The sequence below is a fragment of the Biomphalaria glabrata genome, chromosome 6, assembly GCF_947242115.1.
Source record: "Biomphalaria glabrata chromosome 6, xgBioGlab47.1, whole genome shotgun sequence".
NCBI classification, from domain to species: Eukaryota; Metazoa; Mollusca; class Gastropoda; family Planorbidae; genus Biomphalaria; species Biomphalaria glabrata.
Genome location: NC_074716.1, coordinates 8,218,574 through 8,244,571, shown reverse-complemented (window position 1 = coordinate 8,244,571; position 25,998 = coordinate 8,218,574). Strand labels below are relative to the sequence as shown.

Below are 25,998 nucleotides of genomic sequence, written 5' to 3'. Positions count from 1 at the left end.
TTGTAAAGCGAACGTTCGCTACGTGAATGGCGCCAGTTATTCAGTGGGGTGATCGCTTTCTTTTATCTTCCATTTCTTAATAACGTCTGCTGAGTCACGTGACCACTACAGTGCTTGATGCCGGAGCTGCAGACAAATCGAGAATGAGCAGCTGAGCTTTGCAGGTAAACAATGTTACCTGGATTCTTTTGTTTTCTGTGTCTTCTTAGTTCTTAGCCTAGTTCATTCTCTGCTTCTTTCTTTCTCCTTCTCTCTTTCTCTCTCTCGGACACACACACACACTTTCTCTCTGTTCTCATATTCCCTTATTCCTTAAAGTACTCGCGTACATCAGCATATTTCTCATTCCCTCGTTCTCCCTGCTTCCATCTCTCTTTCCCGAAGACGTCAGTTTTGGAGGGGAGAAGATATAAATCTTTGGCCCATATCAGTTAGGTGAGCACACATCCCCCCTCTCACCCCCCTGCACTCCCCACTCCTATCTCTGACCTAACTTAGGTACAGAGTGTGGTAGGATGCTGGAAGTAGTATGTAAGGGATTCAAGGGTTTGGGGGGGGGGGGAGCCATGAAGCTTTTGTCTTTCTAAGGCAGGAAGGTTGCAGGCTCAGTGCTAGTCCCGTATCACCACATGGCCCGATAACTCGCCCCCCCACCCCCGCGCACCTTTTTTTTTTTAACTTTGGTAATACCCCCACGTATCCTCTTTTTTTTTCAACCCGGTTATCAGAAGGATATCGTGACATCTCTCCCAGGTAAACATTTGTTTACTAGCGAACACAGAAGCGCCAAACAAGATTTAGCCAAAGCAACAAAAAAAAAATCATGTCTAGTTACTGGGAGATACATAAATACACATCAGCCTCGATGTTTCATCATTATTTCGCCTATACACGTACACATTGGATTATATTGTCACGATAAACTAAATAATAAACTAAACAATGGCACTATATTGAACTTAACTGTTGATTCTGCTGTGCTAAAAAAATACCCACAAATTATCACTTAAAAAAAACTAAGCTAATTATAGTTTTCTTTATTTTGTACGGACTTGGTATTCATAATTTTTCCCAGCCATGTACGAAAATTTCTAATAAATATAAATACTGTACGTGCCACCTCATGATTACACATTGCATTCCATATTTATACATACGATTTTATTTTTATACTGGTTGGAGATGTTTCTGCATAAATAAAGAGAAAAACTTGCAAAATTGTTGGATTGATATTGATATTGATGGATATCCCTGAGTGGATATTATTTCATTGACAACTTTTGTCGGCAATAGTCTTAAATCCTCTTCCCATTTGCTCCTAAAAAAATTTGCTTTTTCTGATTAGTTTCCACAACGCTGTCAATGAGATTGACAATTACATCATCGGCTGATAGTAGCGGCTTATATCTTTTGTTCTGCTTCACTCAATGTTGTAAACCATTTCAAATCAAAAGCCTGATATTGATCTGTACACAACTTTTGTCTTAGCTTTGTTTGTGTGTATATATTTGTGGATGTGAATAGCAGGAGCGTGTGTGTTGGCCACAGAGACAGCGAGATTGAGAGAGAGAGAGAAGTCACAGTTTCCTTCAATGTTACTAGAGACTTGTTTTCTCAACGTTTAAATATAGTGGCCTGGACATTTCATTTTTACCTCCGTGTCTGCGAGTCTGAAATTCAACTTGAAAAAAATCTCGGTTAGCGTTAGAATGAAACTGCAAAAATGTTATAATTAACTCCTTGTTCTTTCTCTCTTTGTTTCACTCTTGTCTTTCTCTTTTTGTTTCACTCTTGTCTTTCTCTTTTTGTTTATCTCTCTTTGTTTCACTCTTGTCTTTCTCTCTTTGTTTCACTCTTGTCTTTCTCTTTTTGTTTCACTCTTGTCTTTCTCTTTTTGTTTATCTCTCTTTGTTTCACTCTTGTCTTTCTCTCTTTGTTTCACTCTTGTCTTTCTCTTTTTGCTTCACTCTTGTCTTTCTCTTTTTGTTTATCTCTCTTTGTTTCACTCTTGTCTTTCTCTCTTTGTTTCACTCTTGTCTTTCTCTTTTTGTTTCACTCTTGTCTTTCTCTTTTTGTTTATCTCTCTTTGTTTCACTCTTGTCTTTCTCTCTTTGTTTCACTCTTGTCTTTCTCTTTTTGCTTCACTCTTGTCTTTCTCTTTTTGTTTATCTCTCTTTGTTTCACTCTTGTCTTTCTCTCTTTGTTTCACTCTTGTCTTTCTCTCTTTGTTTCACTCTTCTTTCTCTCTTTGTTTAACTCATGTCTTTCTTTGTTTCACTCTTCTTTCTCTCTTTGTTTCTCTCTTCGTTCTCTCTTTTTTTTTCTCTCTGTCTTTCAACACATGTTCGATTATTGCGAATGAAAACAAAAATTAATTGTAAAAAAAGCAATTGAAAAAAAAAAAAGGTTTAATGTGATTTAAAGTGAGAAACTTTTATTAAAACAATCTAAATGTGACATAATTCTCAAGTCACAGAATATCCCCCTTCCCACCCCCTTTTTGTTTTCGTAAAAAAAAAAAGTTTATGTTTAACAAAAGCTATTAAAGTAAATTGACACATCTATAGCTCTAGTCTCCTCTCGGATTATGGGAAGGGATTTTATAACAAATGTTTTATTTATTAAACAACAACTCTCCTAGAGTGCAATACTTCTCCCACATAGTTCAATGTTAACACATACACATGCTATTGTTCTGATTGTAGTGTGCCTAGCATGTCAGTAAGGTAGATCTCTAGTGTTTCTTCTAAGACGTAAATGTCAGTCATAATTATGGGAAGTGAAGAGAGCTATGGAGTGACGTGCACTTGAAGCCAGAACAGGATACAAATACAAAACTCTTTGCCCTCAGTTGAAGGCATGTACTTATGTTTTGTGAAATGCTGAATGCATCCTCAATGTACATACAAATATTGGCCACTTTTTATTCTAAATTCTCTTCTAATATTTTAGGTTTCCAAGTAACATTTTAGGTTTCCAAGTAGGCCTAATATTTTAGGTTCCCAAGTCATATTCGGTGTTTTCAAGTCATATTGTAGGATCAGAAATCAGACTTTAGATTCTTGTCATAGTTTATATTCTCAAGTCATATTTTATGTTCTTAAATCATATTTTATGTTGAAAAGTCATATTGTAGGTTCAGAAGTCAGACTTTAGATTCATATTTTAGGTTCTCAGGTACTATTTTATGTTCTCAAATCATATCTTAGGTTCAGTAGTCCGGCTCATATTTTATGTTCCCAAGTCATATCTTAGGTTCAGTAGTCCGGTTCATATTTTATGTTCCCAAGTCATATCTTAGGTTTAGTAGTCCGGCTCATATTTTATGTTCCTAAGTCATATCTTAGGTTCAGTAGTCCGGTTCATATTTTATGTTTTCAAGTCATGTATTAGGTTAAGTAGTCCGGTTCATATTTTATGTTCTCAAGTCATATATTAAGGTCAGTAGTCCGGTTCATATCTGATGTTCTCAAGTCATATCTTAGGTTCAGTAGTCCGGTTCATATCTGATGTTCTCAAGTCATATCTTGGGTTCAGTAGTCCGGTTCATATTTGATTATATTTCTACTAATACCAATAATAGACCTTTAAATCTAATGCTAGAAGACGATGCGCAAAATGTTCCTGGACATTAATTGATTAAATTCTTGAATGAATAATGCCTACATGCGGAAATACCCGAAGATAAATATGTTCTCGTTCTCTAGCCAAATTTAAAGTTTTCTTTTTTTTTTTATTTTGAAAAATTATAGCTGCCAAACTAGAATTTTTCCAGTTTGGCCCTTTTAGTGGCCAACGAGCAGTAATTCTTTTCCCAACGATATACGGTAACCTTCTAGGAAAATCGTCAGAGCCGTTTTCGAAATCTGTGTCCAGGTTTTGTACACCCTTTGCAGACCTAGTAGGCTTTAGATTCCACAAAGATACGAGTTGAGTAGATGTATTGTAATAAATAGCAGTTTGGTCGTTTGGTCTGCGCTGTTGACTATCGTCACAATGATTCGTCCTGAGTTCCAACCCTGTCCCTTCCATCCACCTCCCTGCCCTCCTGCAAAATCTTCTATATGCCTACCATATGTCTGTCTCCAGTATTCTAGTTCAGACTATTGTCTTTTAATGTTGCCTTGTCTGGATCTGTACCACCAAACTAGAATTGTACGTACGATGAGTAGATTTATACATGGGCGTTAACTGGAATTTTTTTCCTGGGGAGGGGGGTAAAATATTCTTTTTTTTAATCTATTGTTCATTGGTTATTTTAAGTAAATTAGACCTTAATCACTCTTACAAAATATCATTGGCTTCATAAAGGAAGAATTGTTTTTTGTTTTTCTTGTTTATTTTTTTTAATGGGGCAGGGGAATCACATGCTGTGGTGTAATTTAAAGCTACATTTAGAGTGAATTCTTTATTAGATCTCCTATTCTGTTTACTTGTTTTATTCTTTTTTTTTCAATCATCTGACGGGTCACGGTTTCAAGTCTAGTGTTAACTTGACCGCTTGGACCAATAGATTACTTCCTTAAAAAAAAAGAAAGAAGGGTGGTAAGAAATCGAAATGTCTAAATTTGGACGTCTCGCGGTCTATGTAGGCCTCGGTTTCATTCCGCTTGCAAACTAGGTTCGATAACTCTTATCTTGGCGAGAGGCAGACGACACAGCTCAAAGTCACCTTCAATATTCTCCTTAGACGTGTTACCATTCAGTTACGTATGTGTTCATATATTGAAAAAGTCGAAACTTTGAGTTTGGGAAACAAAAAAGATTAACTGTTAATTTTCAAATTTCAAGATTCATAAAGAATATTTGAATCCTTAAACAAAAGAAATAGCCTGTATAGAAATGAATCTTTGAATCGATTGAACAGATATTCTTCCGGGTCATGTAGATTGGAGATTGTATGGCGTGTACAGTTTAGCCTTTTCGAAAAGAAGTGAGCAGCACACAAGTGGATAATAGAAGCAGTACAATAACATCTCATCTTCTTGATTCTATTTTACTGTTCACTGGTGGCTGAGTGTTTAAGCGCTTGGCTTCCGAGTCTGGGGACCTGGGTTCGAATCCCTGGGATTTTGAATTTCGGAAATTTTAGGGCGCCCCTGAGTCCACCCAACTTTAATGGGTACCTGACTTTAGTTGGGGAAAGTTAAGGCGGTTTATCGTTGTGCTGGTCACATGACACCCTTCTCGTTAACCGTTGGCCAAAGAAACAAATGACCTTAACATCGTCTATCCTTTAGATCGCCAAGACTGAAAGGAGAGCCCTCACTTTGTTAGCTTCATAGAGGAAGAAGCTACTGGGCGATTTTCACGCTAAAAGTTAAATCACAATAATTTATCTTTGTTTACACTTTGATCTTTAAGAAGCCGTTTACTTTTTCTAAGCTATAAAGTTAATATAAATAAAACAATAGAGAAAAAGAAGAGTAATAGATATGAAGAAATGCTGTGGAGAACTAACGGAAGTTTAAGAAAGTGAAAAGAGGAAGTTTGGCAGAAGTTAGGAAACAAATACATAAAGCAAACAATGTCTAGGACGCCATATTGGAAGATCACTACTCTTGCCAACTAAATATTTATAAAAAAGTATTTGTGCTACAACCTCCTACAAGTTACAAGATTGTACACTGCAGACAATTGTAAAAAAAAACATTATATGGTATCTCTAAAAAATAATTTACTTAATACTGCACACCGGATACGCCATAAAGAAAGATATTTAGGGCTTTGCCTCTATGTATACAAATCCCCAAGATGCACAAAGCACACTACTTCATCTATTTTTAGAACAAAAGTGCGCCTTTGAATCTAGCGTCAAGTTGGAGAGAACTCTCTTTTCCAAAAATAAAATCACTTATCCAAATATGGCGTGCTGTTGCCCAAGGAAAAAAATAATGCCCCAGGACTCGAGTCCTAGAGAAACAAATCATAAAGAATTAAAACCACCACCAGAAATAAACCCAAAGGAAAAAACGTCAGACGATAGCAGGTAAATTTAGATATACAATATTTTTTTTTTTTTAGATAACTCCATTGACATGGTAATCATCGTAATGGGACTTAAAAAATAGAAATATTCTTAAGACTAAGTTAATATGTAGTTCTTATTCTTAGATCTAGGCCTAGACTGCCTATAGTAGGCTATACTGTAAATATAATGTTCAATATATGTATATCTTGAAATAGAATATATATCCTAGATTCGAGACACATTTCTTATTCCATACTCTAGAACAAATTCGTTCAAGTGCTCCTTCTTTCCCAGTGCTATTAGAGAATAGAATGGGTTGCCTGAATCAGCCAGGAGAGCCAACGACCTAGCAGATTTTAAGTCATTGATTAACATGCATGACACATGAAATGCGTAGGACGTACATCTAATTATCTTCTTTTTTGAAGCAACGCCTATAATCTATAATAATATAAGATAAGATATAGCATCATAGTGGCGCTACAGCCCATGGATGATGGAGGGCCCTGGCCTTCTCTAGCACATCTCTCCATTCTGTTCACAATCCTGGGCTTTACGTCTCCATGACCGGACTTATAGCTGGTGTAGATCTGCCTCTACGTCTTCAAGCCACCGTTCTCGTGGTTTGCTTTTGGGTCGCCAGCTGATGAACACTTAGCTTTTCTGTTCTGTAAGATCTATGTGATGAAAACATTTTCTCGGAGACTTCCGGGAGCAGGGAGAGGATGTATTGTTGCTTACACTTCAGATTTCAAAACTTGATCTCGAATCTTGATAAATGTACACCTTCACGTTTCTCTGCTCCATGATTTGACCATAGGCTTCAGAACAGAATCACCGCGTTAAAAATCTACAATCTTTTTTTTTAAAATAAAAAAAAAAAAGCTTATCTAAGGGGAAGAATTGCAAACTCACTGCCATATATCTCAATACTGCACGAACAATCTCCCTTTTTAATTAATTACCATTAATTGATTAACTAATTGTTTTTTTTTTATTGATACATTTATCGTTATGAACAATTATGCAAAATTTCAACTTGATCCGAGAATGGGAAGTTGGAAATAAATGTGTACAAAATATACAGCCACATCTCTTAAAAAGTAACATTTATTTCCCTTTTTCAATAGAAAACAAAATAGTTAATACCAATAATTCACGAACTAATTTTTTTTTTTTTTAATTGATTCCTGTTTTGTTAGGTATAACAAATATTTGTATACAGTTTCAACTTGTTCCTAGACTGCGTGTGGGAGAAATAACGTATACAAAAATTATACATGACAGACAGACAGACAGATTTGATCAAAGATTTGAAAAACCCTGTTTAATAATATTGTTGTAGTTAAAATCAAATCTCTCCTTCACTCCAAGTTAACTGACAGCACCACCTTAAAGTTACTACCTTTGAAAGATGCTGTGTAATCAATCAATGTACTTAGTTTTACTATAATATATCTGTGACTAATTAGCATACACATGTAGTGCATGCTAATTATACGCCATTCTTACACGCTAATGAAATCTAATAGCGTAAAATGCGCTGGGTAATTAAATTAGTGCGGGTGTCATTACACCGAGGGAGGTCTGGAAACAGTGAGAAAGGTAACGGTGTTAAGAGACTGTGGCGCGAGATAAAGACAGAACAATGGGATCGGGTGTCAGTGTGACATGGTGCTCGGTAAATCAACTCAGCAGTCAATCAATAACCCCCCCCCCCCTCCGGAACAGTGTATCTATGAGAGGCTTTGTTTTAACTTGAATACTGAGAAATGGGTTAGAGGTTATAATTTTTTTGTTTTTGTTTAAGTTTTCTGTGTGGGAACAAAACTGTCTCTGACTTGACTTGTACGTTTTGGACGTACCATCAGACATGAAGACTATTACGTCACAGATATAATCTCCAGAAGGGCTTGCATGGTTCGAACTCGGGACGATCATGCTGACAGCCCGAAGCGCATACTGCACAGCAGGGAAACTATATCTAGGATGAGAAACACGCGTGAGCTCACATTTCATTGGAGAAACCTTACTCTCTCATTGATATTTATTCCATAAACATGGGATGCATGAATTTTCATGGAGGTAAGATTTAAACAAAAAAGGAAGAAAACACTATAACTGGTTTGAGAAATGAAAAAAAAAATGTGTAAAAAAAAACCGAGAATAACCCAAGGTCCATCCAGCGGGATGTTTGGGCTGGGACGCAAAAATTTTTCATTTCTGAAGGAACTCAAGACCATACCACGCCGCCATTTTAAAACTCTGCCTTGGTACGCAGTTATATCCTCTGCGCCCATTTGTTTTCCACTGGGACGTGATAGCCAGGTGCAAAACTATATTATAGTCATGTTTACATCACACAAAAAGTCATCCTCTCTTTACAAGCAGAGTTTGACAGACGCTGTGTGTTTTGTAATCTTAAGAACAGGGTCACGTGGTCAAACAGAGCCAATTGTGCACATAGTTTGACACGTCACCACTATTTGGTTTATGTGCCTGCTTGGGAGAGTTAACTAGAAAAAAACTTTGCCTAATCCTCCTATCACCACAAGACCCAAATCTCACGACCCCCCTCCCATGATTGGTGGCGGGGGGTGACTAACAGACGTGTAACTGTTCTAGAAGGTCACCTTCAAAACACACGCACACACATGCTCACACACACACAAATCAGACTTCAACTTAATTGAACTTCGATAAAAAAAAAAGTTCATAGAAATATATATATATATCGTTTTGGAAGAGGGAAAAAAGCAGAAGTCAGGTGACATGGTGTGAATGTATTGTCTTTCTGTCCAGGTTTTACTGTTGTCCGGGCTCGAGCTAGGTTTATAGGCCATGTCGTCTGCAGCTTATCTCACGTCTGCATTTATTGCAAACAACAAGAGTATGTTAATAAGCACCCAGGAGTTGTGGGACCTGGTTCTACTAACTTTATTAAATTTGGATACAAAGAATTAGTAAATCAATATTTAGACCAAAAACAGAACTATTATTTATTTCATTCATATTAATAACCAAATTTATGCAAAAAATAATCGTATCATAATTCTAGTTCTAAATCTTCCTTATAGTGTCGTTACTGATGACGGGATAGATGAAGGAAAGACTTAGGTCTTAATTTTTCCTTGTACTGACATGTGACGTGGCAAAGAACTATTGGTCTCCACTGCCCACATGTTGTAACGTTGCATGTCGGTGTTTATGCCTTCTATGACGATTGGTCTTGGTTATACCATACATGAAGGGAGGGGGGAGTGCGTGATCTCGGATTTAATAGTCGTTCGGGCTGACTTTTATATTTATCCAACCTGGAGTTAGTGTAATATCAGGAGTCAGGGAATAAGCTCGTCTTTGTTCTTACAAAAGACAAATCAATATCTGAACTGAAGGTCCAGACACGCACCAAAGATAAATACTTTTTTTTTAAACTCCACTTTAAGAAGTAGCTTGTGTGTGTGTAAAGGGGGGGGGGACTGACTGTTTTTAATAAGTTAAAACATTTTATATGCATATTAAAATTAGAAGGCAGAAAGAACGCTTTTATATATGTATTTGAAGTGCTATACTTTAAAAAAAAAAAGAGGTGGTCACGTGATCGTAGCTTCAGTGTTTCCACCAGCTTTTAGACAAATAGATCTACATAGCTCTAACTCTAGAACAGTGAAGCCTAAGCTATCCCCGCGGACCATATCCGGCCATAGACGCTGTGTTATACGTCTCTTCAAAACTTCTACTCACATTGTATACTTGGGCCGTGGAAGGTCGACGAGTTTTTGTTAGTTATACGGCCATTGAAAGGCCCATGGAGAAAAATGTTGGACATCACTGCTCTAGAAAAGTGTCAACAATAAATATCAAGTCATGTTTGTGAGCAGACGAAGTCGTGAGCAGACGAACTCAAACTTGATTTAAAAAAAAAAAAAAACGGATTTGCATTTTTATTTATTAATTTGTGTAAAATAAATCATGAATGTTTACCAAACACAGCGCTCCCCCCCCCCCCGCCGCACACACACCAAAACAAAAAAAAAATTCCAGCTTTAATAGAAAATATCAAGCGGTGGTGGAAGCACTAAATTTATTGAAGATTGTCGCTCACTCTCCAACATCTCGTCTGGTCACATTCATTTCCGCCCACTCTGAAAACACGTCCTTGGACGGCCTCGTTCCAGACGCACATTTTTATGATGTAACACACGTCCCTCGAGCTGGCCTTCACCTTCAGCAGGATTCTGTCCCTTTTTTTTTTTTATACTTTTCATCTGTAAAACTTCTGCTAGGCTATTTCAGGCATGCCATAGAACTATTTTTTTTAAATATCTTCTTTTAAGAAGGTAAATTAATCAAATCTCTAGTGCGTTGAATTGATACCCGTCTCTCTGTCTGTGTGTGTGTGTGTTTTAAAGGGGAAGACACAATGACGATTTTGATATGATGTTGATGGACTAATGCAGGGGTTCTCAACCTGTGGGTCGCGACCGCCTTGGGGGTCGATTGACGATTTACCAGGGGTCGCCTAAGACCATCGAAAATATGAATTCTTCTATTGCTGCATGTGTGTGTGTGGAAGGGGTCGCAACAGAGTGGGGGTGTAAAAGGGGTCGCCGAGCAAAAAAAAGGTTGAGAACCGCTGGACTAATGGCATGATGATGAATTTATCATGCTCTGAGTAGTTAAATAACTAGACGACACACGCGGGCGCACTTGCATCGTTGTAATGTAGATAACTGATTCTACTGATTCAACTTTTTATCTGGTGGACGAAATACCATACGCTGACCTACTTATAGCTTATCTTACCGGAAGCCCACTGACCCAGACTCGAGCGAGATCAATACTCTGTCCTCAGATGACCGTTACTTTACAAATAAACTTAATCTCGATGACTAGAGTATGTAGAGGATTAGATTTCACAGACTGAAAAGACGCAGAAAACAAGATAAGAGAAGATAGTATTGTTAAGCTGATGTAGTGGAAATATAAGCTGTGGATGGTTTCATTAAAACAATGATAGTAAGCTTAAGACTAAGCTTCCCCCCCCCCCATCTCCCACAAAGTTAGAATAGTTCATATAATGGAGATGGTGTCAACGTTGGTTGGCTCCCGAACCCAAGGGTCCTGAGTTCGAATCCCGGTGAAAAATGTCGGGATATTTATGACACTTTGAGTCGAGCCAACTCTACTGGGTGCCTGAGATACGGGGGTGGGGGGGGGAAGTAAAGACTAATGGTCATTGCGCTGGCCACATGACACTCCCGTTAAGCGTCGGTCATAACAACACGAGCTTTACATCATCTCCCCCCCCCCCCCAATAGATCGCCAGGTAGCTGAAGGGGCTACCATTACTTTTACTAGCTCAAAGAGATCACTAAAAGAGGTATTCGTACTCATGATCATTGCATTAGCAGTCCAAAGAGCATGCTGCGTGTCCAGCCAGTGAGCATGCGAGACCAAGCGAGAACATTTGTTATAGAAGGCCTAACGCTGGCCTGCAACGTCACAACCCGTGGGAAGTTTAGACCAATCGTTATAAAAGGTTTGAACATTGACCTGCAACTGAACTGTGGGCAGTATTAACCAATTGCTCGATGCCACGTCACAGGTCTGCATGACATGGCAACTAGCTATTGGTCTCCGCTTCCCACAGGTTGTGACGTTGTAGGTCATTGTTCAGGGCTTCTATGACGACTGGACTCTGTCCATGCTGTGTTTTCTACTTTGTTTTGCCAACTTAAAACAAGAAAAATCCCTGCTATGGAAATGAAACTTCCTTAGTCCTGCCTGTGATTAGGAACCAATAAAATGTATTGATTTGCGTTTATTACCCATTGAGCTAAAGACTATTACATTCTGTTACAATGTTCATTCAGACGCTTACCATTCTGGTCAATGGGTTAAGTAGACATGGTATTTCAAGAGGAAATATATAACTTTGCGCTTTTACGACGGAATTATGTGTTGAATACATTGCTATGTGTTTGGAAGTGAAATTCCTAAGTAAGTCAGGGAATCTTGGTTTATGTTAAAAAAATAAACACGGTTATTGGTTATGAGTTCACCTTCACCTATCCTTTAGTCTGTTTGACCGTTGGGGCACCACACAAGATTAGTCGATCGTCCTCCTCCTCCATTCCTCTTTGTCTTTTACCTTGGATAGAAACTCTTTCAATGGCAGGCCCTTTCATTCTTTATGTTGTCTTCCCATCGCTTTCTCTGTCTGCCTCTTTTTCTTTTTTTCTGGTAATTTTCCCTGAAGGAAGGTCTTTGCGAGACCCATATAGTCCTCTATTGCAACAGAGTTTTAGTTTGCGTATTGTTTTTTTACAATAGTTAGCAGATTATCTTTTTTTCCAATCGATCTAGTAATCCTGTCTCTAATCTCTTTCTTTGTGATGCGGTCTTGGAATGTGATACCTAGGATCCTTCTGTAGCATCTCAACTCCATTGCTAGGATCCTCCTCTCTAGCTCTGCAGTCAGCGTCCAAGACTCGCAAGCATATAAAAATTTGGCCATGACCAGAGAGCGCATCAGTCTGATTTTGGTGTCGAGGGCTATGCCTTTGTCTTTCAATATTATTTTGAGTTTTGCAAGTGCTTCTGCGGACTGTGCAATTCGTTATGAGTTAAAACAATTTGATTTCTCAAGTATACACCGTGAAAAGATTGAATATACACAATAAACATACACTATAACTTCATTTCATTAATAGATTCACATGAAGCTTGGAGTTGAAACCTATTAACGGATGGGCCTAATATAATCTTGCTCCCCTATTTTAAGCTCCCAAAATCGGTTTAGAAATCCAATTTTTTCCAATTTTTCTGTACCGGAAACCAATTATCTCCACCACATATGTAATCTTTTACGAAAAACTCGAAACTTCGAAGCTCCCAATGTATAACGAAATTTCTGTTTGCACTTCTCTTGGGACATTGACGCGTACACCACGTGCCAGTGTCGCCCTGGCGCCATTTTTTTTTCCTAAGGTATTTATCGATGTAAATGTTTACTTGTATTCATGATATGCATCTCTCAGAGTAAACGCAAGGTACACCTAATTGGTCATTCAAGGGAGATAACTAGACCAGCAGTTACATCCCTTGAGATATCTCGTGTTTTGTAGCCTACTGTACATTGATGTTTAATTGAGCTTGGTCAAAATGTGTAGTCAGTCAAAGGCGAAATCTGTAGTACGTGTCGATTATATGTGTTGCCAACACCTTCGCATGCTTTGACTATTCCGCCTTTACACTTGGTTAATAGCAAACATTTGCATATATAGAGTAAGGTTTTCTGTAAAGTAAAGTAGCAATTATACATAAAACACTGAACCATAATCTTCAAATACAAAAACATAATTTAATAAAATACTCAGAAAGACACATAGGTGACAGTGTATTTCCAATCCCATATGCTAGGGCAAAGGTATACAAATAGGCCTACTCCTTCTTCCCTAATGATGTTAGAGCATGGAATGGGTTGCCTGAGCTAGCCAGGAAAACCAGTGACTTGGCAGAATTTAAGTCATTGCATGACTGAATGCATGACGCGTAGGACGTAATCATCTTTCTTGAAGTAACGTCTGTATTATATAAGATAAGATAAGAATGTGGTTGAATACAGAAACAGCTTCATTTTTAAAGTGTAAAGAAGTCTGTGTTGTTGAAGACGGACAAGGATTTGAATACATAATCCAACAGTTATGTGGATTTGATGACACAAGTATTGATCTGAATTGATCAACTATTTTTGTTGTATAATATTAGGTAAGATAATGTCAAATGTGATTGAAACAACCCAAACAAACTGCTTCACATTGAAACAACCCAAACAACACTGCTTCACATTGAAACAACCCAAACAAACTGCTTCACATTGAAACAACCCAAAACAAACTGCTTCACATTGAAACAACCCAAAACAAACTGCTTCAAATTGAAACAACCCAAACAAACTGCTTCACATTGAAACAACCCAAACAACACTGCTTCACATTGAAACAACCCAAACAAACTGCTTCACATTGAAACAACCCAAACAAACTGCTTCACATTGAAACAACCCAAACAACACTGCTTCACATTGAAACAACCCAAACAAACTGCTTCACATTGAAACAACCCAAACAAACTGCTTCACATTGAAACAACCCAAACAAACTGCTTCACATTGAAACAACCCAAACAAACTGCTTCACATTGAAACAACCCAAACAAACTGCTTCACATTGAAACAACCCAAACAACACTGCTTCACATTGAAACAACCTAAGCAACACTGCTTCACATTGAAACAACCCAAACAACACTGCTTCACATTGAAACAACCCAAACCAAACTGCTTCACATTGAAACAACCCAAACAACACTGCTTCACATTGAAACAACCCAAACAACACTGCTTCACATTGAAACAACCCAAACAACACTGCTTCACATTGAAACAACCTAAACAACACTGCTTCACATTGAAACAACCCAAACAACACTGCTTCACATTGAAACAACCCAAACAACACTGCTTCACATTGAAACAACCCAAACAACACTGCTTCACATTGAAACAACCTAAACAACACTGCTTCACATTGAAACAACCCAAACAACACTGCTTCACATTGAAACAACCCAAACAACACTGCTTCACATTGAAACAACCCAAACAACACTGCTTCACATTGAAACAACCTAAACAACACTGCTTCACATTGAAACAACCCAAACAACACTGCTTCACATTGAAACAACCCAAAACAAACTGCTTCACATTGAAACAACCCAAACAACACTGCTTCACATTGAAACAACCCAAACAACACTGCTTCACATTGAAACAACCCAAACAAACTGCTTCACATTGAAACAACCCAAACAACACTGCTTCACATTGAAACAACCCAAACAAACTGCTTCACATTGAAGCACCTTGACGTCATCTCCTCCTCAATCCCCCCCCTATACAGACATACTAGTATTTTTTACGACGCTTCCATGTAATCTATAACTGCTTTATTTGTTATTACAGTGTATAAAACAAGATCTCCAGAGCTAAAGTCTTTCACTTGAAAAAAAAAGGGGGGGGGGAGTGGACTTGACTCCACAATATTGGTTTTCTATCTAGAACTCTCTGACTCAACCATTTAGAGTAAAGGGCCTTGTCTTCTTCCTTCTTCTGTGTCAAAGTCATAATTAAATTAACGTGAATTAAAAAACAAATTATAACGGTAAGTTTTGTTTCTCGCTGACGTTGGCATAATTTTGAGAAATGTTTTTTTATTACTACCTCCCATAACGTCATAACCAAAACTCAAAAGTTGTTCTTGGGTTAAAGGTGGGAGAAAAATATCTGAGGTGGGGGGTTTGGGAGGTGCTTGATCTTGAGGACATACTGTTGGTCGTCTGCCACACGAAGCCCATTGTCGTAATCGCGTCTTACGTTGCTAAGCGCCACTGGATCATTGCTCTGTCAATAAATGTCCGTGTACTAGAAATGTCGTGTCGGACTATTCCCACAATTATTTTTTTAAAGCTTTAAAAATTTTCTGCGCTTTGTGGGGAAAAACAAACAAACAAACAACAACACGCCAATTGGAATTTTTGGAATATTGGAATTGTACCGAGCAAAGAATAAATTCAATGTATTCTAATTATAGTAAACAAGTAAAAAAGAATGAATCTAAAATGATGGAGAAGAAACAGTTGACCCTGGACGAACTGTGGGCGAGGCTGTGTGACCCCCCAACCGAGTGTAACTCTTTGCTAAAGAAACACTTAACTCAGGAAGCGCTAGATGACTTACGAGAATTACAGACCCAATTTGGCGGGAAATTAGAAGATTGCATCCGTTCAGGTAAGATCGGACACAATACTTGAGCGTTTGTAGTTCTTTTCGAATTTCAAGTTGGACTTTTTATTTTGTTGTTGTTGGTCTTGTTGAAATGACACGTTGTCTTAAGATTTGATTAAAACATGACACACCGATATGTGTACTAAAACTTGACACACCGATATGTGTACTAAAACTTGACACACCGATATGTGTACTATAACTTGACACACCGATATGTGTACTAAAACTTGACACACCGATATGTGTACTAAAACTTGACACACCGATATGTGTATGCTTATGCGCCCATTGTCTTCATTATTTTTTAAATAGAAATTGAAACTCTTTCTCTCCATTATTATTTAACACGTTCTGATAGAATCAACGTTGGTATCGTCAGTTGGGAGAGAAAGAGTTAAAACGTTATTGTTTACAAACTTGATCTGAGATCTGAATAATCCAATAATTGATGAACTTTACATTGAGATTGTAGATACGAGCAGTGGTTGGATATACTGAAGTATTAGCTACATTCATGTATTAGATACATTCATGTATTGTATACTTTCAGTTGTTATAAATCAGAAATGAGATACATTGAGTTACTATATAATAATAATGGCAATGTCTTCGATTCCGAATATTAAGGATTAATGCATCGTTTCATGTGGCTATGCAAACCCATTTATGACCAACATATTTTTCCAAATCTGGTGTAGACGCAGCCGTTGTCCACTGGAGCTATTTTATATTTTTTAATACGTATTTAAAAGCAGGTATTACATGCATTCATTTGCTTGATATATACGGGTGCTAGCTTCATTCATTTTTGTTATATCCATGTTGCTAACGTAAACAAGGAGTGTGCAATAAATTCTATGAAAATGAAAATTTCTCGCATATTTTACGTTTTTATTCAACATAAACTTGACTTGGTCCAAAACTGAAACCTTAGACCTCGTCCCAGTAATCTGAACTTTAATACACACACATGTGTTTATAGACTACAAATACTATATTGTACATTTCAGAGAAATAAAAATATCGTTTAGTTGGCAATATCATTTCCTACATTATGAATGTCCAAAATTACGATTCCCTGTTTCTCTCTCTCTCTCTCTCTCTCTCTCTCTCTCACTCACGCACACACTTTTTCTTCTCTCGCTCCTCTGAAAATTCAAAGATAAATGAAAACTTCTAAAAAGTAGTGACAAAGTTTGCTCCAAGTTGTTACCGAGAAATGTAGTTTGTATCTATACCTTAGTTCAACAATGTTTAGAATATTCACAACTTATGTAGCCCCTAACTGATATGTAAAACAAGGCGAAGGGAGGCAACTGGCTGGTGCAGACTTGAGTTTTTTTTATATTCACGGTGCGTAATCGAGCTCATAGGGCAACAAGAACACATGAGTCTATCGTTTTTGATTGGCTGTCTTCATATGACGTCATAAGTCCTTGCGCACGTACACCATTTTTTTTTATCTCGATCGGATCCATTTTTTTTTAACTTCAAGGAAAAAAAAATACTATCACCAAAACTTTGTACATCTGATCAGCATATTGACTGACGAGTTTTCGTTTAGATACACACATTCAAATTAAATTTTAGCTGGCTGCGTGGACTTTGATTTCGGTATAATTCTATAGAGATCTTTTTTTTCAAAATGGACCCTTGCGCAGAAGTTGAAAGATTATACAGAAAGCTGATAGGGGCCACTGAAAGTCATTCCTTATTGAAAAAACATTTGACCAACAATATTTACACAAGATTAAAATGTCTGAAAACAAAATTCAATGGAACTCTAGCGGACTGTATACGATCAGGTATGTGTCGTCCGATCTAGCCATAGCAAGACTAAAAGTATGGTGATAGACTAGCAGACATCCAGGAACTTAGAGAAAAAAATGTGATCTCATAACATTACTAGATCTAGATCTACATAGAAAAGAAGATCTAGTTTTTTAAAAAGTTTTAGAACATAGTCATGCATTTCGGCGTGAATAAATAGAGATTGTAGGCCTATAGACTAGTTATTCAATATAACGGAAGAATCCATCAAATGTTTTTTAATTTGGTTTTGACTTTATTATAGGCCTACTAGATTTAGATTTGAGTTTATATCAAGGTTCTAATTACGTTCGCGCGATCTGAAAGAAAAAACAAACAAACACTTTTGTCCTCAAAGACGTTTACATCTGTATGAACTAGGCTAGAATTGAGTTGAAATTAGATCTATAAAGATACCAATTGGAGGATTACAGTAGACTGAGTAGTAGATGTTGATATTCTATATATTTGCACCTGACCAATATAAATAGTGCTAAATAACTTTAAAAGTTTACTGTGCCAAATTTTTTTTTTTTGAAAAAGTATCCATTTAAAAAAAAAATTCTTATTAGGGCTACAGGGATAATGTATCATCCATGAAAACCAATGACTTGGCAGAGTTCAAGTCTCTAATTACCATGCGCGTCTAGATTAACACGCGGACATTCGTTGGACGTAATTATCTTTTGTAAGGACTTCAGTAATTTAGTTATGGTTGTCTCCCCTCTACCTGAGTCTAGCAGACAAGCATTTCAGGGACTTATTTTCATGGCTCGAAAATTCATACACTTCATAGAGCTAATTGCTGGGCCCAGGGCCGGCTTTAACTACGTGGAGGCCCCGGGGGCAGAATTTTATGGAGACTTGCACTTTTTTTTTTGAAAGCTTTAATACAAAAAAATACCTATTAATAAAAAAAAATACTAATATGTAAAAGCATGCCATATTATACAAGAAAGAGAGAGCTTGTAAATTAATTTTAATATGCATATTTTTTTTTATGTAAATTTGTAGGTTTTTACGCAATGTAGTAAACTCGTAGTATATTACGAGAATACGAGCAGACTATAAGCCGACACTTCATAGCCACGACAGTGTTGCCAACTGCAAGATTGAAAGTAGTGTTTGGTAAAATTGCGAAAAACAAATGTTTATAAATAACGTAAAGTTGCTGACCGGCCGAAATATGGATTTTTTCTCTATTGCGGGGGCCCCTTTCTTGTGGACTCCCTTGGGCTGTAGCCCAGCCTGCACTCCCTTAACTCCGGTCCTGGCGTTTTTATTTGTATTAGTATTGAAGATTGTGTAAAATAAAATTGACATATCCTATTGTTAGTTCAATGTGTCCACAAAAGAATACAGCAACGGTACTTTTTTTTTCCTTCTGTGTACGTGCGTGCATGTGTGTGACAGATCTCGTCTGACTCATTACACCTTCTTATCTGTACACTAATACACATCGGATTCCTTTCAAATCACGACTTGGATCTCAATGTCGTTATCTCTAGCGTTGGACAAACTTGTTCGTTGTAGTTTGGATTACACGCTCTTCATTCAGCACCCACTTCTGCGGGACTTGGATACTACATCTTTAGAGGCAACCTTCTGCCCTTGAGTTGCACGTACGTTTGCAAGTTTTGAAATGGAAACAAAAAAACGGCCGGGGGGGGGGGGAGAGGCAAGGACATGTTTAATGCAGACGTTCAATAGTGAAGCCGTGACCTAATTGAAATTATAGTGTACATTTTGGTGATGGCCTACACGTCTGTGTGGATGTGTCAATAAGTTGAATGTGTTGTTGTTAAAAGACTAGTGAAGACGGCACAATGTCACATTCTTTATTTTAGTCTAAAGGTTAATGAATTTTTTGTTTCCGTAAATGAACAGACAAATAGAGACATAGGGGAGGGACATGTGGTCAGTCAAAAAAACAACAACATATATCAGTTTTGATTGACCATTAGACAGATTGTATACATGTTTCATTTGTTGCCTTAGTGTTCAGTATTATTACGATTCTAATAAAGAAAAACAAGTCCTATTCATCTTGTAAAATTAAAAAGAACGAGCTGCCAATTATTTGAAGGTATGAAACAAAAAATAATTTTGAGATCTGGAACGTTGACCTAGTGGTCATTCAAAGATTTTGGAATTGAACATGATAAAACACTCGCTTTACAGAAATGCGCTTTAAGGAAGATGCGCTTTACAGAAGATGCGCTTTACAGAAGATGCGCTTTACAACAGCAATTTAAAAAAAATGGCATGTGTATGTCAACAAAAGCCTTTGCACTTTATTTGCACATTGTTTTAATTTTTTAAAAAGTAAAATTTCACCTTTCTGACTTTTGCATATTAATATCTAATAATATTTGTTTATTTTGTTCACAATTCTCAAGTGTTATTAAAATGTAACTCGGTGTTTCTTATAATTCTGAAATGTTGACTACACTTGTTTTGAGACTTCATCTCTTTGGCTTCGTCTCAACTTTCTCTATCACCGCCTACTAATTATCTACAGACCTCTGTACTCTGAGCTGATGAGTGCATTATTAAAATAATCAAAAAAATACGAAATAAAACAGTCCATATTTTTAATTTTAGGAAATTTGAATATCCTTTTCTAACTCTGAAGATAGTCTGTTCAGCCCCTTGAATTCAATGAAGTTTAGTGCTAAGTGATCTAAGTCTGCTGCCACAGTCCCTCATAAAATGTCTCTTTCTGTTCTCAGGATGTGAAAACACTGACTCTGGCGTTGGAGTGTACGCCTCTGACCCCGATGCATACACCGTGTTTGCTCCCTTGCTGGACGCCGTCATCAAGGATTACCACAAGGTCAGCGAGCTGAACCACCCCAACCCAGACTTTGGTGATGTGGACAAGCTCGACTTCGGCGATCTTGACCCCGAAGGTAACCTGATCGTGTCCACCCGTGTCCGCGTTGGTCGCAGCCATGACAGCTATGGATTCCCCCCTGTATTGAAATTGGAGGTAAATTTCACTTCATCTATTAACCTACTGATTTTTGTATATATCAATCATACAAGAACTATATAGACTATAGACTCTTTATGTTTAGATGTAACTTCCAATTAGTCATTTAATTTGTTAAAGCTTTTTTATTTGGTGTGTGTATATACAAATTAAGACATGACCTCGTTTAATGTGTTCAGTGACCTCATTTGACTTGTTCAATGACCTTGTTTGGATTGTTCATTGACCTTGTTTAACTTTTAAAATGACCTTTGACTTTTTAATGACCTCTTGGACTTTTTTTTTATGACCTCATTTGGCTTTCATAATGACCTCTTGGACTTTTAATGACATTGTTTTGTTTGGTTAGTTTATCTTGTTTCACTTGCTTTAAGACCTTGTTTGGACTTTTTGCTGACCTTCCTGTTCTTATAAAATGTCCTTGTTTAATTAGTATAATGACTTTCTTGACACACTTTATGACCTTATTTGGTTCGTTCAATGACCTCTTTGACTTGCTGAAAAAAACTATTTGAATGACATTGTTTAAAGACCTTCATTGACCCTAGATAATGAACATGTTTAACTTGATTCTTTTAAAGACCTTCATTGACCCTAGATAATGAACATGTTTAACTTGTTCCTTTTAAAGACCTTCAGTGACCCTAGATAATGAACATGTTTAACTTGATCCTTTTAAATACCTTCATTGACCCTAGATAATGAACATGTTTAACTTGTTCCTTTTAAAGACCTTCAGTGACCCTAGATAATGAACATGTTTAACTTGATCCTTTTAAAGACCTTCATTGACCCTAGATAATGAACATGTTTAACTTTTTCCTTTTAAAGACCTTCATTGACCCTAGATAATGAACATGTTTAACTTGTTCCTTTTAAAGACCTTCATTGACACTAGATAATGAACATGTTTAACTTGTTCCTTTTAAAGACCTTCATTGACCCTAGATAATGAACATGTTTAACTTGTTCCTTTTAAAGACCTTCATTGACCCTAGATAATGAACATGTTTAACTTGTTCCTTTTCAAGGATCGTGTTGAAATGGAAAAGAAAACAGTTGAAGCCTTGAACAAACTCGAGGGCGAGCTCAAGGGTACCTACTACCCACTTACTGGCATGACCAAGGAAACCCAGAAACAGTTGACAGATGACCACTTCCTGTTCAATGACAGTGACAGGTTAGTAGTAAACTCAGAGTGAATTCCTATTAAATAATTTTGTTTGGAAAAGACTTAAATCAGAAGCATTGGTCAGTTGGACCTTCTTAGACATTAATATTTAGTTTATTAAAGAGTCAGTACTCTCCAATTAAATGTGTAAACATAGTTCTTGGACCAAACACATACCGGCATGCATGTTGTGCTATACTAAATTTTATTGAAAGATACATAGATCTACCCAAGGAGGACCAGTTTCATTTTATAAGGGAGATAAACTATGTTAATGCTGAAGACTTTTCCATGTTTGTATAAGAGGACTTACATATTACACTTTTCTGTTTAGATTCTTGAGGGCAGCTGGAGGCTACAATGACTGGCCCACTGGTCGTGGAATCTTCTTCAATGACAACAAAACCTTCTTGGTCTGGGTCAATGAGGAGGACCACCTTAGATTTATCTCTATGCAAAAGGGAGGCAACCTGAAAGAAGTATACGTCAGACTAGTCAAGGTGTGATTTATTATGTCCCTTAGAGTATCAGCAAGATTTGGTTATACATATTTTTTTTAAATTTCTGTCTTATAAATTTAAAGTACAAGTTTGCACTTCCTAATAAATTATTAATGAAATGTTCTATTCAATCAAATGTCTTGAGATACATAGTATTGCAGAGTCAAAACATAAAGTAACACATTTAGACTTTGTGATCTATGCCCCTAGTGATCTATGGGACGGAAGTTGTAATGGCCATGTGTTTCTGTGGCCCATGGTTAATGAGGCTCAGGTACCCTTTAGAATTGGTTGGACTCAAACCATGGAAATCCAGATATTCAAAATCCCTGTCTTCACCAACATTTGAACCTGAGACCCCTCGGCTTGAAAGCCAACCACTTTACCACTCAACCAACATGCCTCCACACATTGTTTTGGTGAAACTATTTTCTTCGGCGTTGAAAACAAAAATGTAATACCTAAATGTGGATGATAGATGGCAAAGTAATCTGGTAGTTCTTCAGACAAGTGAAATCAATAAGTCAGTTTCTTATTCCTGGTGACTGGAAGAAATTATTTCCTATGGTCAAGGGTCTCCACCTGTTTTTAGAATCTTTAAACTCTAATTATGTGCTTAAAAATTGTTAAGTACTTCTAATATGGCAATGAAGCTATATTATGTTTTATTTTATTTTTTTGCTCAGGCTATTAAAGCCTTAGAGAGCAGTGGATTGTCATTTGCCAAGCGTGAAGGTTTGGGCTATTTGACATTCTGTCCCTCTAACTTGGGTACCACCCTGAGAGCATCTGTCCATATCAAGATCCCCAAACTATCACAGACACCAGACTTCAAGGCATTCTGTGACAAATATAACATTCAAGCCAGAGGTAAAGGACTGTTTCTTCCTATTGTATATGTTTTATGAACGAATTATTCTGAGGATAATTTTTCATTTGAAAGTATCTCCATTTATATAGATAGCAATTAGTAACCAAACTTAACAGTAAAACATTAAACACATTACAGCCTGTCAATAATGGGTTCCAGTGCTTATCATCTATTGAGGAATGCTCAAATTGACATTCATTTTCTTTTTAATTTATCTTTGATGTTCCCTATCATTTGATGAACACTTTGCAAATTTTATAAACATTTAATGTTGTTTATCATTTGATCAGTACATTTACCATGACTTAAAAATTTCATATTCCCTTGATGAATACATTGCCATGGCTTAAAAAATGTCATGTTCTCTTGATGACATTGCCATGGCTTAAAAAATGTCATGTTCTCTTGATGACATTGCCATGGCTTATTAAAAAATGTTATGTTCCCTTGATCAATACATTGCCATGGCATTTAAAATTTTGATTTTTCCTGGATAAGTAAATTGCCATGGCTTAAAAATTTGATGTTCCCATGATTTGAATATGTTATGTTCCTTTAATTTGATGTATACATTGCCATGACTTGAAAATTTGATATTCCCATGATCAATACATTGAACTGGCTTTAAAATTTGATGTTTCCTTGATAAGTAAATTTCCATGGCTTAAAAATTGTTATGTTCCTATGATTTGAATATCTTATGTTCCTATAATTTGATATATTCATTGCCATGACTAATTAGACAGTTTACATATTGTTATAGGTATTCACGGTGAGCACACAGAGTCTGTAGGTGGCGTCTACGACATCTCCAACAAGAGGAGGCTAGGACTGACAGAGATCCAGGCCATCCAGGAAATGCGCAGAGGTGTGGAGGCTGTCATTGCTGAAGAGAAGAAATTGGGCGGCTGAGCCTTCAAACTTGTGATAACAAGCAAAGTTAACTAACACTAAGACCTAAACAACAAAACCCACAATGATGATTCCCCTTTCCTGTGTTATTAATTTATTTTTCATCGGTTGTCTGCCCTTGCCTAGAAAAAAAATGTATATTAAATATATATACATTTGTAATAGCTAATACAAAACCAAATATTAATTTTTTATGTAATAAATAGTTTAACTTATTTTTAGAGCTATATTTGAAAAAATCCCTTCTTGTTGGTCACTGTTTTTTAGTGTGTTGAAAGATGATATACAAGTTAAAATAAAGTGCATACTTGAAAACTTTTAAATCAATTTCTATCACACATTAGAAAGACTTCTGGCATTGAAGGTGATTTTTTTCTCTGTGTAGACTCAGATGTATATTAGCTGCTAAGATTATCACTGGAATAAGGATGACCTCCGCCAGTGATAATTTGATTGTATAACCTATAAATTGACGAATCATTATTCAACGAAGCTGTGAGACGATCAGTATTATAGTTTTGTTATTTGTGATATATATATATTTTTTAATAAAAAAAATATTTTTAAACATAGTTTTTAAAGACGCCAAAAACATGTTTCAAACTGTTTTTTTTTTAATGACTATAAAAACTGAGGTTGTATTCAACATTTGATGTGTGATTTATTTTTAGACTTCTAGACTGTTGTCAAACTAAAGAAAAGAGCTGTACAAGTTTCATGAACTGTTTTCAACTATTGTGTTATTAAATTTTTATATTCACACTGAGGTATTGTTCTTGTTGTCATTTCTTCACTATTTGTTGCACTCCAAAGTATACTTGAAAATGAATGTGATATTACTAGTATCAATAATAATAAAGATCAACTTGGGTGCCATTTTGCCCTCACTGGCATACAGGAAAGTAGCTGGCTGCAGATGGCCTCTGAAAGAGACAGTTGGAGAGATCTTACGAAGGCTGCAGAACATACATTTGAGGCCCAGAGGAAAGCCCTTATAGAGGATAGGCACAGAAGATATTAAAAAAAAACTTCAATAAAACAAATGGCAGACAATGGCTTTGCATCAGGTGTGGAAAAAAATATGTAGGTCGCAACAGGGTTTGCATAGCCATTTGCAACACTCATCCTTTGGAATCAAAGAGCCATTATTACTATTAATGATCTTCTCCTTGGTGGTAGAAAGATGAGCACAATGAATGTAACTCTTTTTATATTTCTAATTATCATAAATGGAGTTATTTATTTCAAGCCAACATTTTGCAAAAAGTAGTATGGCTGGGTAGTGATGTTGATAGAGTGTGGTACTCTAATAATTTCTTTTTTTCAATGACATAAAATATGAATGCAGAATTTACTATATGATCTAAACATTTAAATTATGTGCTATTTTTTCTATCTCAGTATGATGCACAATTCTTAATTCATGTCACCATGGAAAAAGGTTTAACATCAATTCACAAATAAATAAAGTAAACTAAAATTGACTGTCTTGGTGCTTGTATGTTTAGCTTCAAAATAGTTCAGTTTAGCTGCATCAGTTGCGACATGTTCAATGGAATGGTACAGATGTCTAATGATATGAAGTAATTTAAGTATCATTACATTGGTAAAAACAAAGTAACAATCACAGCCATGGCAAATAAAGCCAATGTATTCACATTCTACTTCAATCGTTGGTGCTCACAATTTGTGCTAACTTCACTGGCACAAAGACTAAGACTTAATAGACTTATTAAAAAAGCATCGTATATCACTCAAATACAGTTACCATCTCTTGAAGAGCTTTTTCAAGAAAGATGCATTTCCAAAACAATCACGACTCTTAAAGATAACCCTCACCCATTAAACCACTGTTACATAAGATCTGAACGAAGTGGTCGTCTCCTTTCCATTAGGGCTAAAACAGAAAGATT

At 36.6% G+C, this 25,998-nt stretch overlaps 1 protein-coding gene across 3 annotated transcripts in view; it reads left to right on the top strand.

Moving 5' to 3' along the window:
* LOC106078587 (arginine kinase Oct f 2) overlaps window positions 1-24,851 on the top strand; it is a 42,873-nt gene extending 18,022 nt beyond the window's left edge. The window contains exons 1-7 of one of the 3 annotated variants that reach the window (XM_056031835.1): window positions 5,880-5,989; window positions 15,631-15,827; window positions 20,369-20,628; window positions 21,663-21,811; window positions 22,137-22,302; window positions 22,989-23,172; window positions 23,937-24,851. In XM_056031835.1, the coding sequence (XP_055887810.1) occupies window positions 5,895-5,989; window positions 15,631-15,827; window positions 20,369-20,628; window positions 21,663-21,811; window positions 22,137-22,302; window positions 22,989-23,172; window positions 23,937-24,085 (1,200 nt within the window). In that variant the 5' untranslated portion in view covers window positions 5,880-5,894 and the 3' untranslated portion in view covers window positions 24,086-24,851. Of the gene's footprint in view, window positions 1-5,879; window positions 5,990-15,630; window positions 15,828-17,293; window positions 17,633-20,368; window positions 20,629-21,662; window positions 21,812-22,136; window positions 22,303-22,988; window positions 23,173-23,936 lie in introns of those variants that run through there. The other 2 variants (XM_056031836.1, XM_056031837.1) reach the window with 2 other exon arrangements.
* Window positions 24,852-25,998: the final 1,147 nt, after the last annotated feature.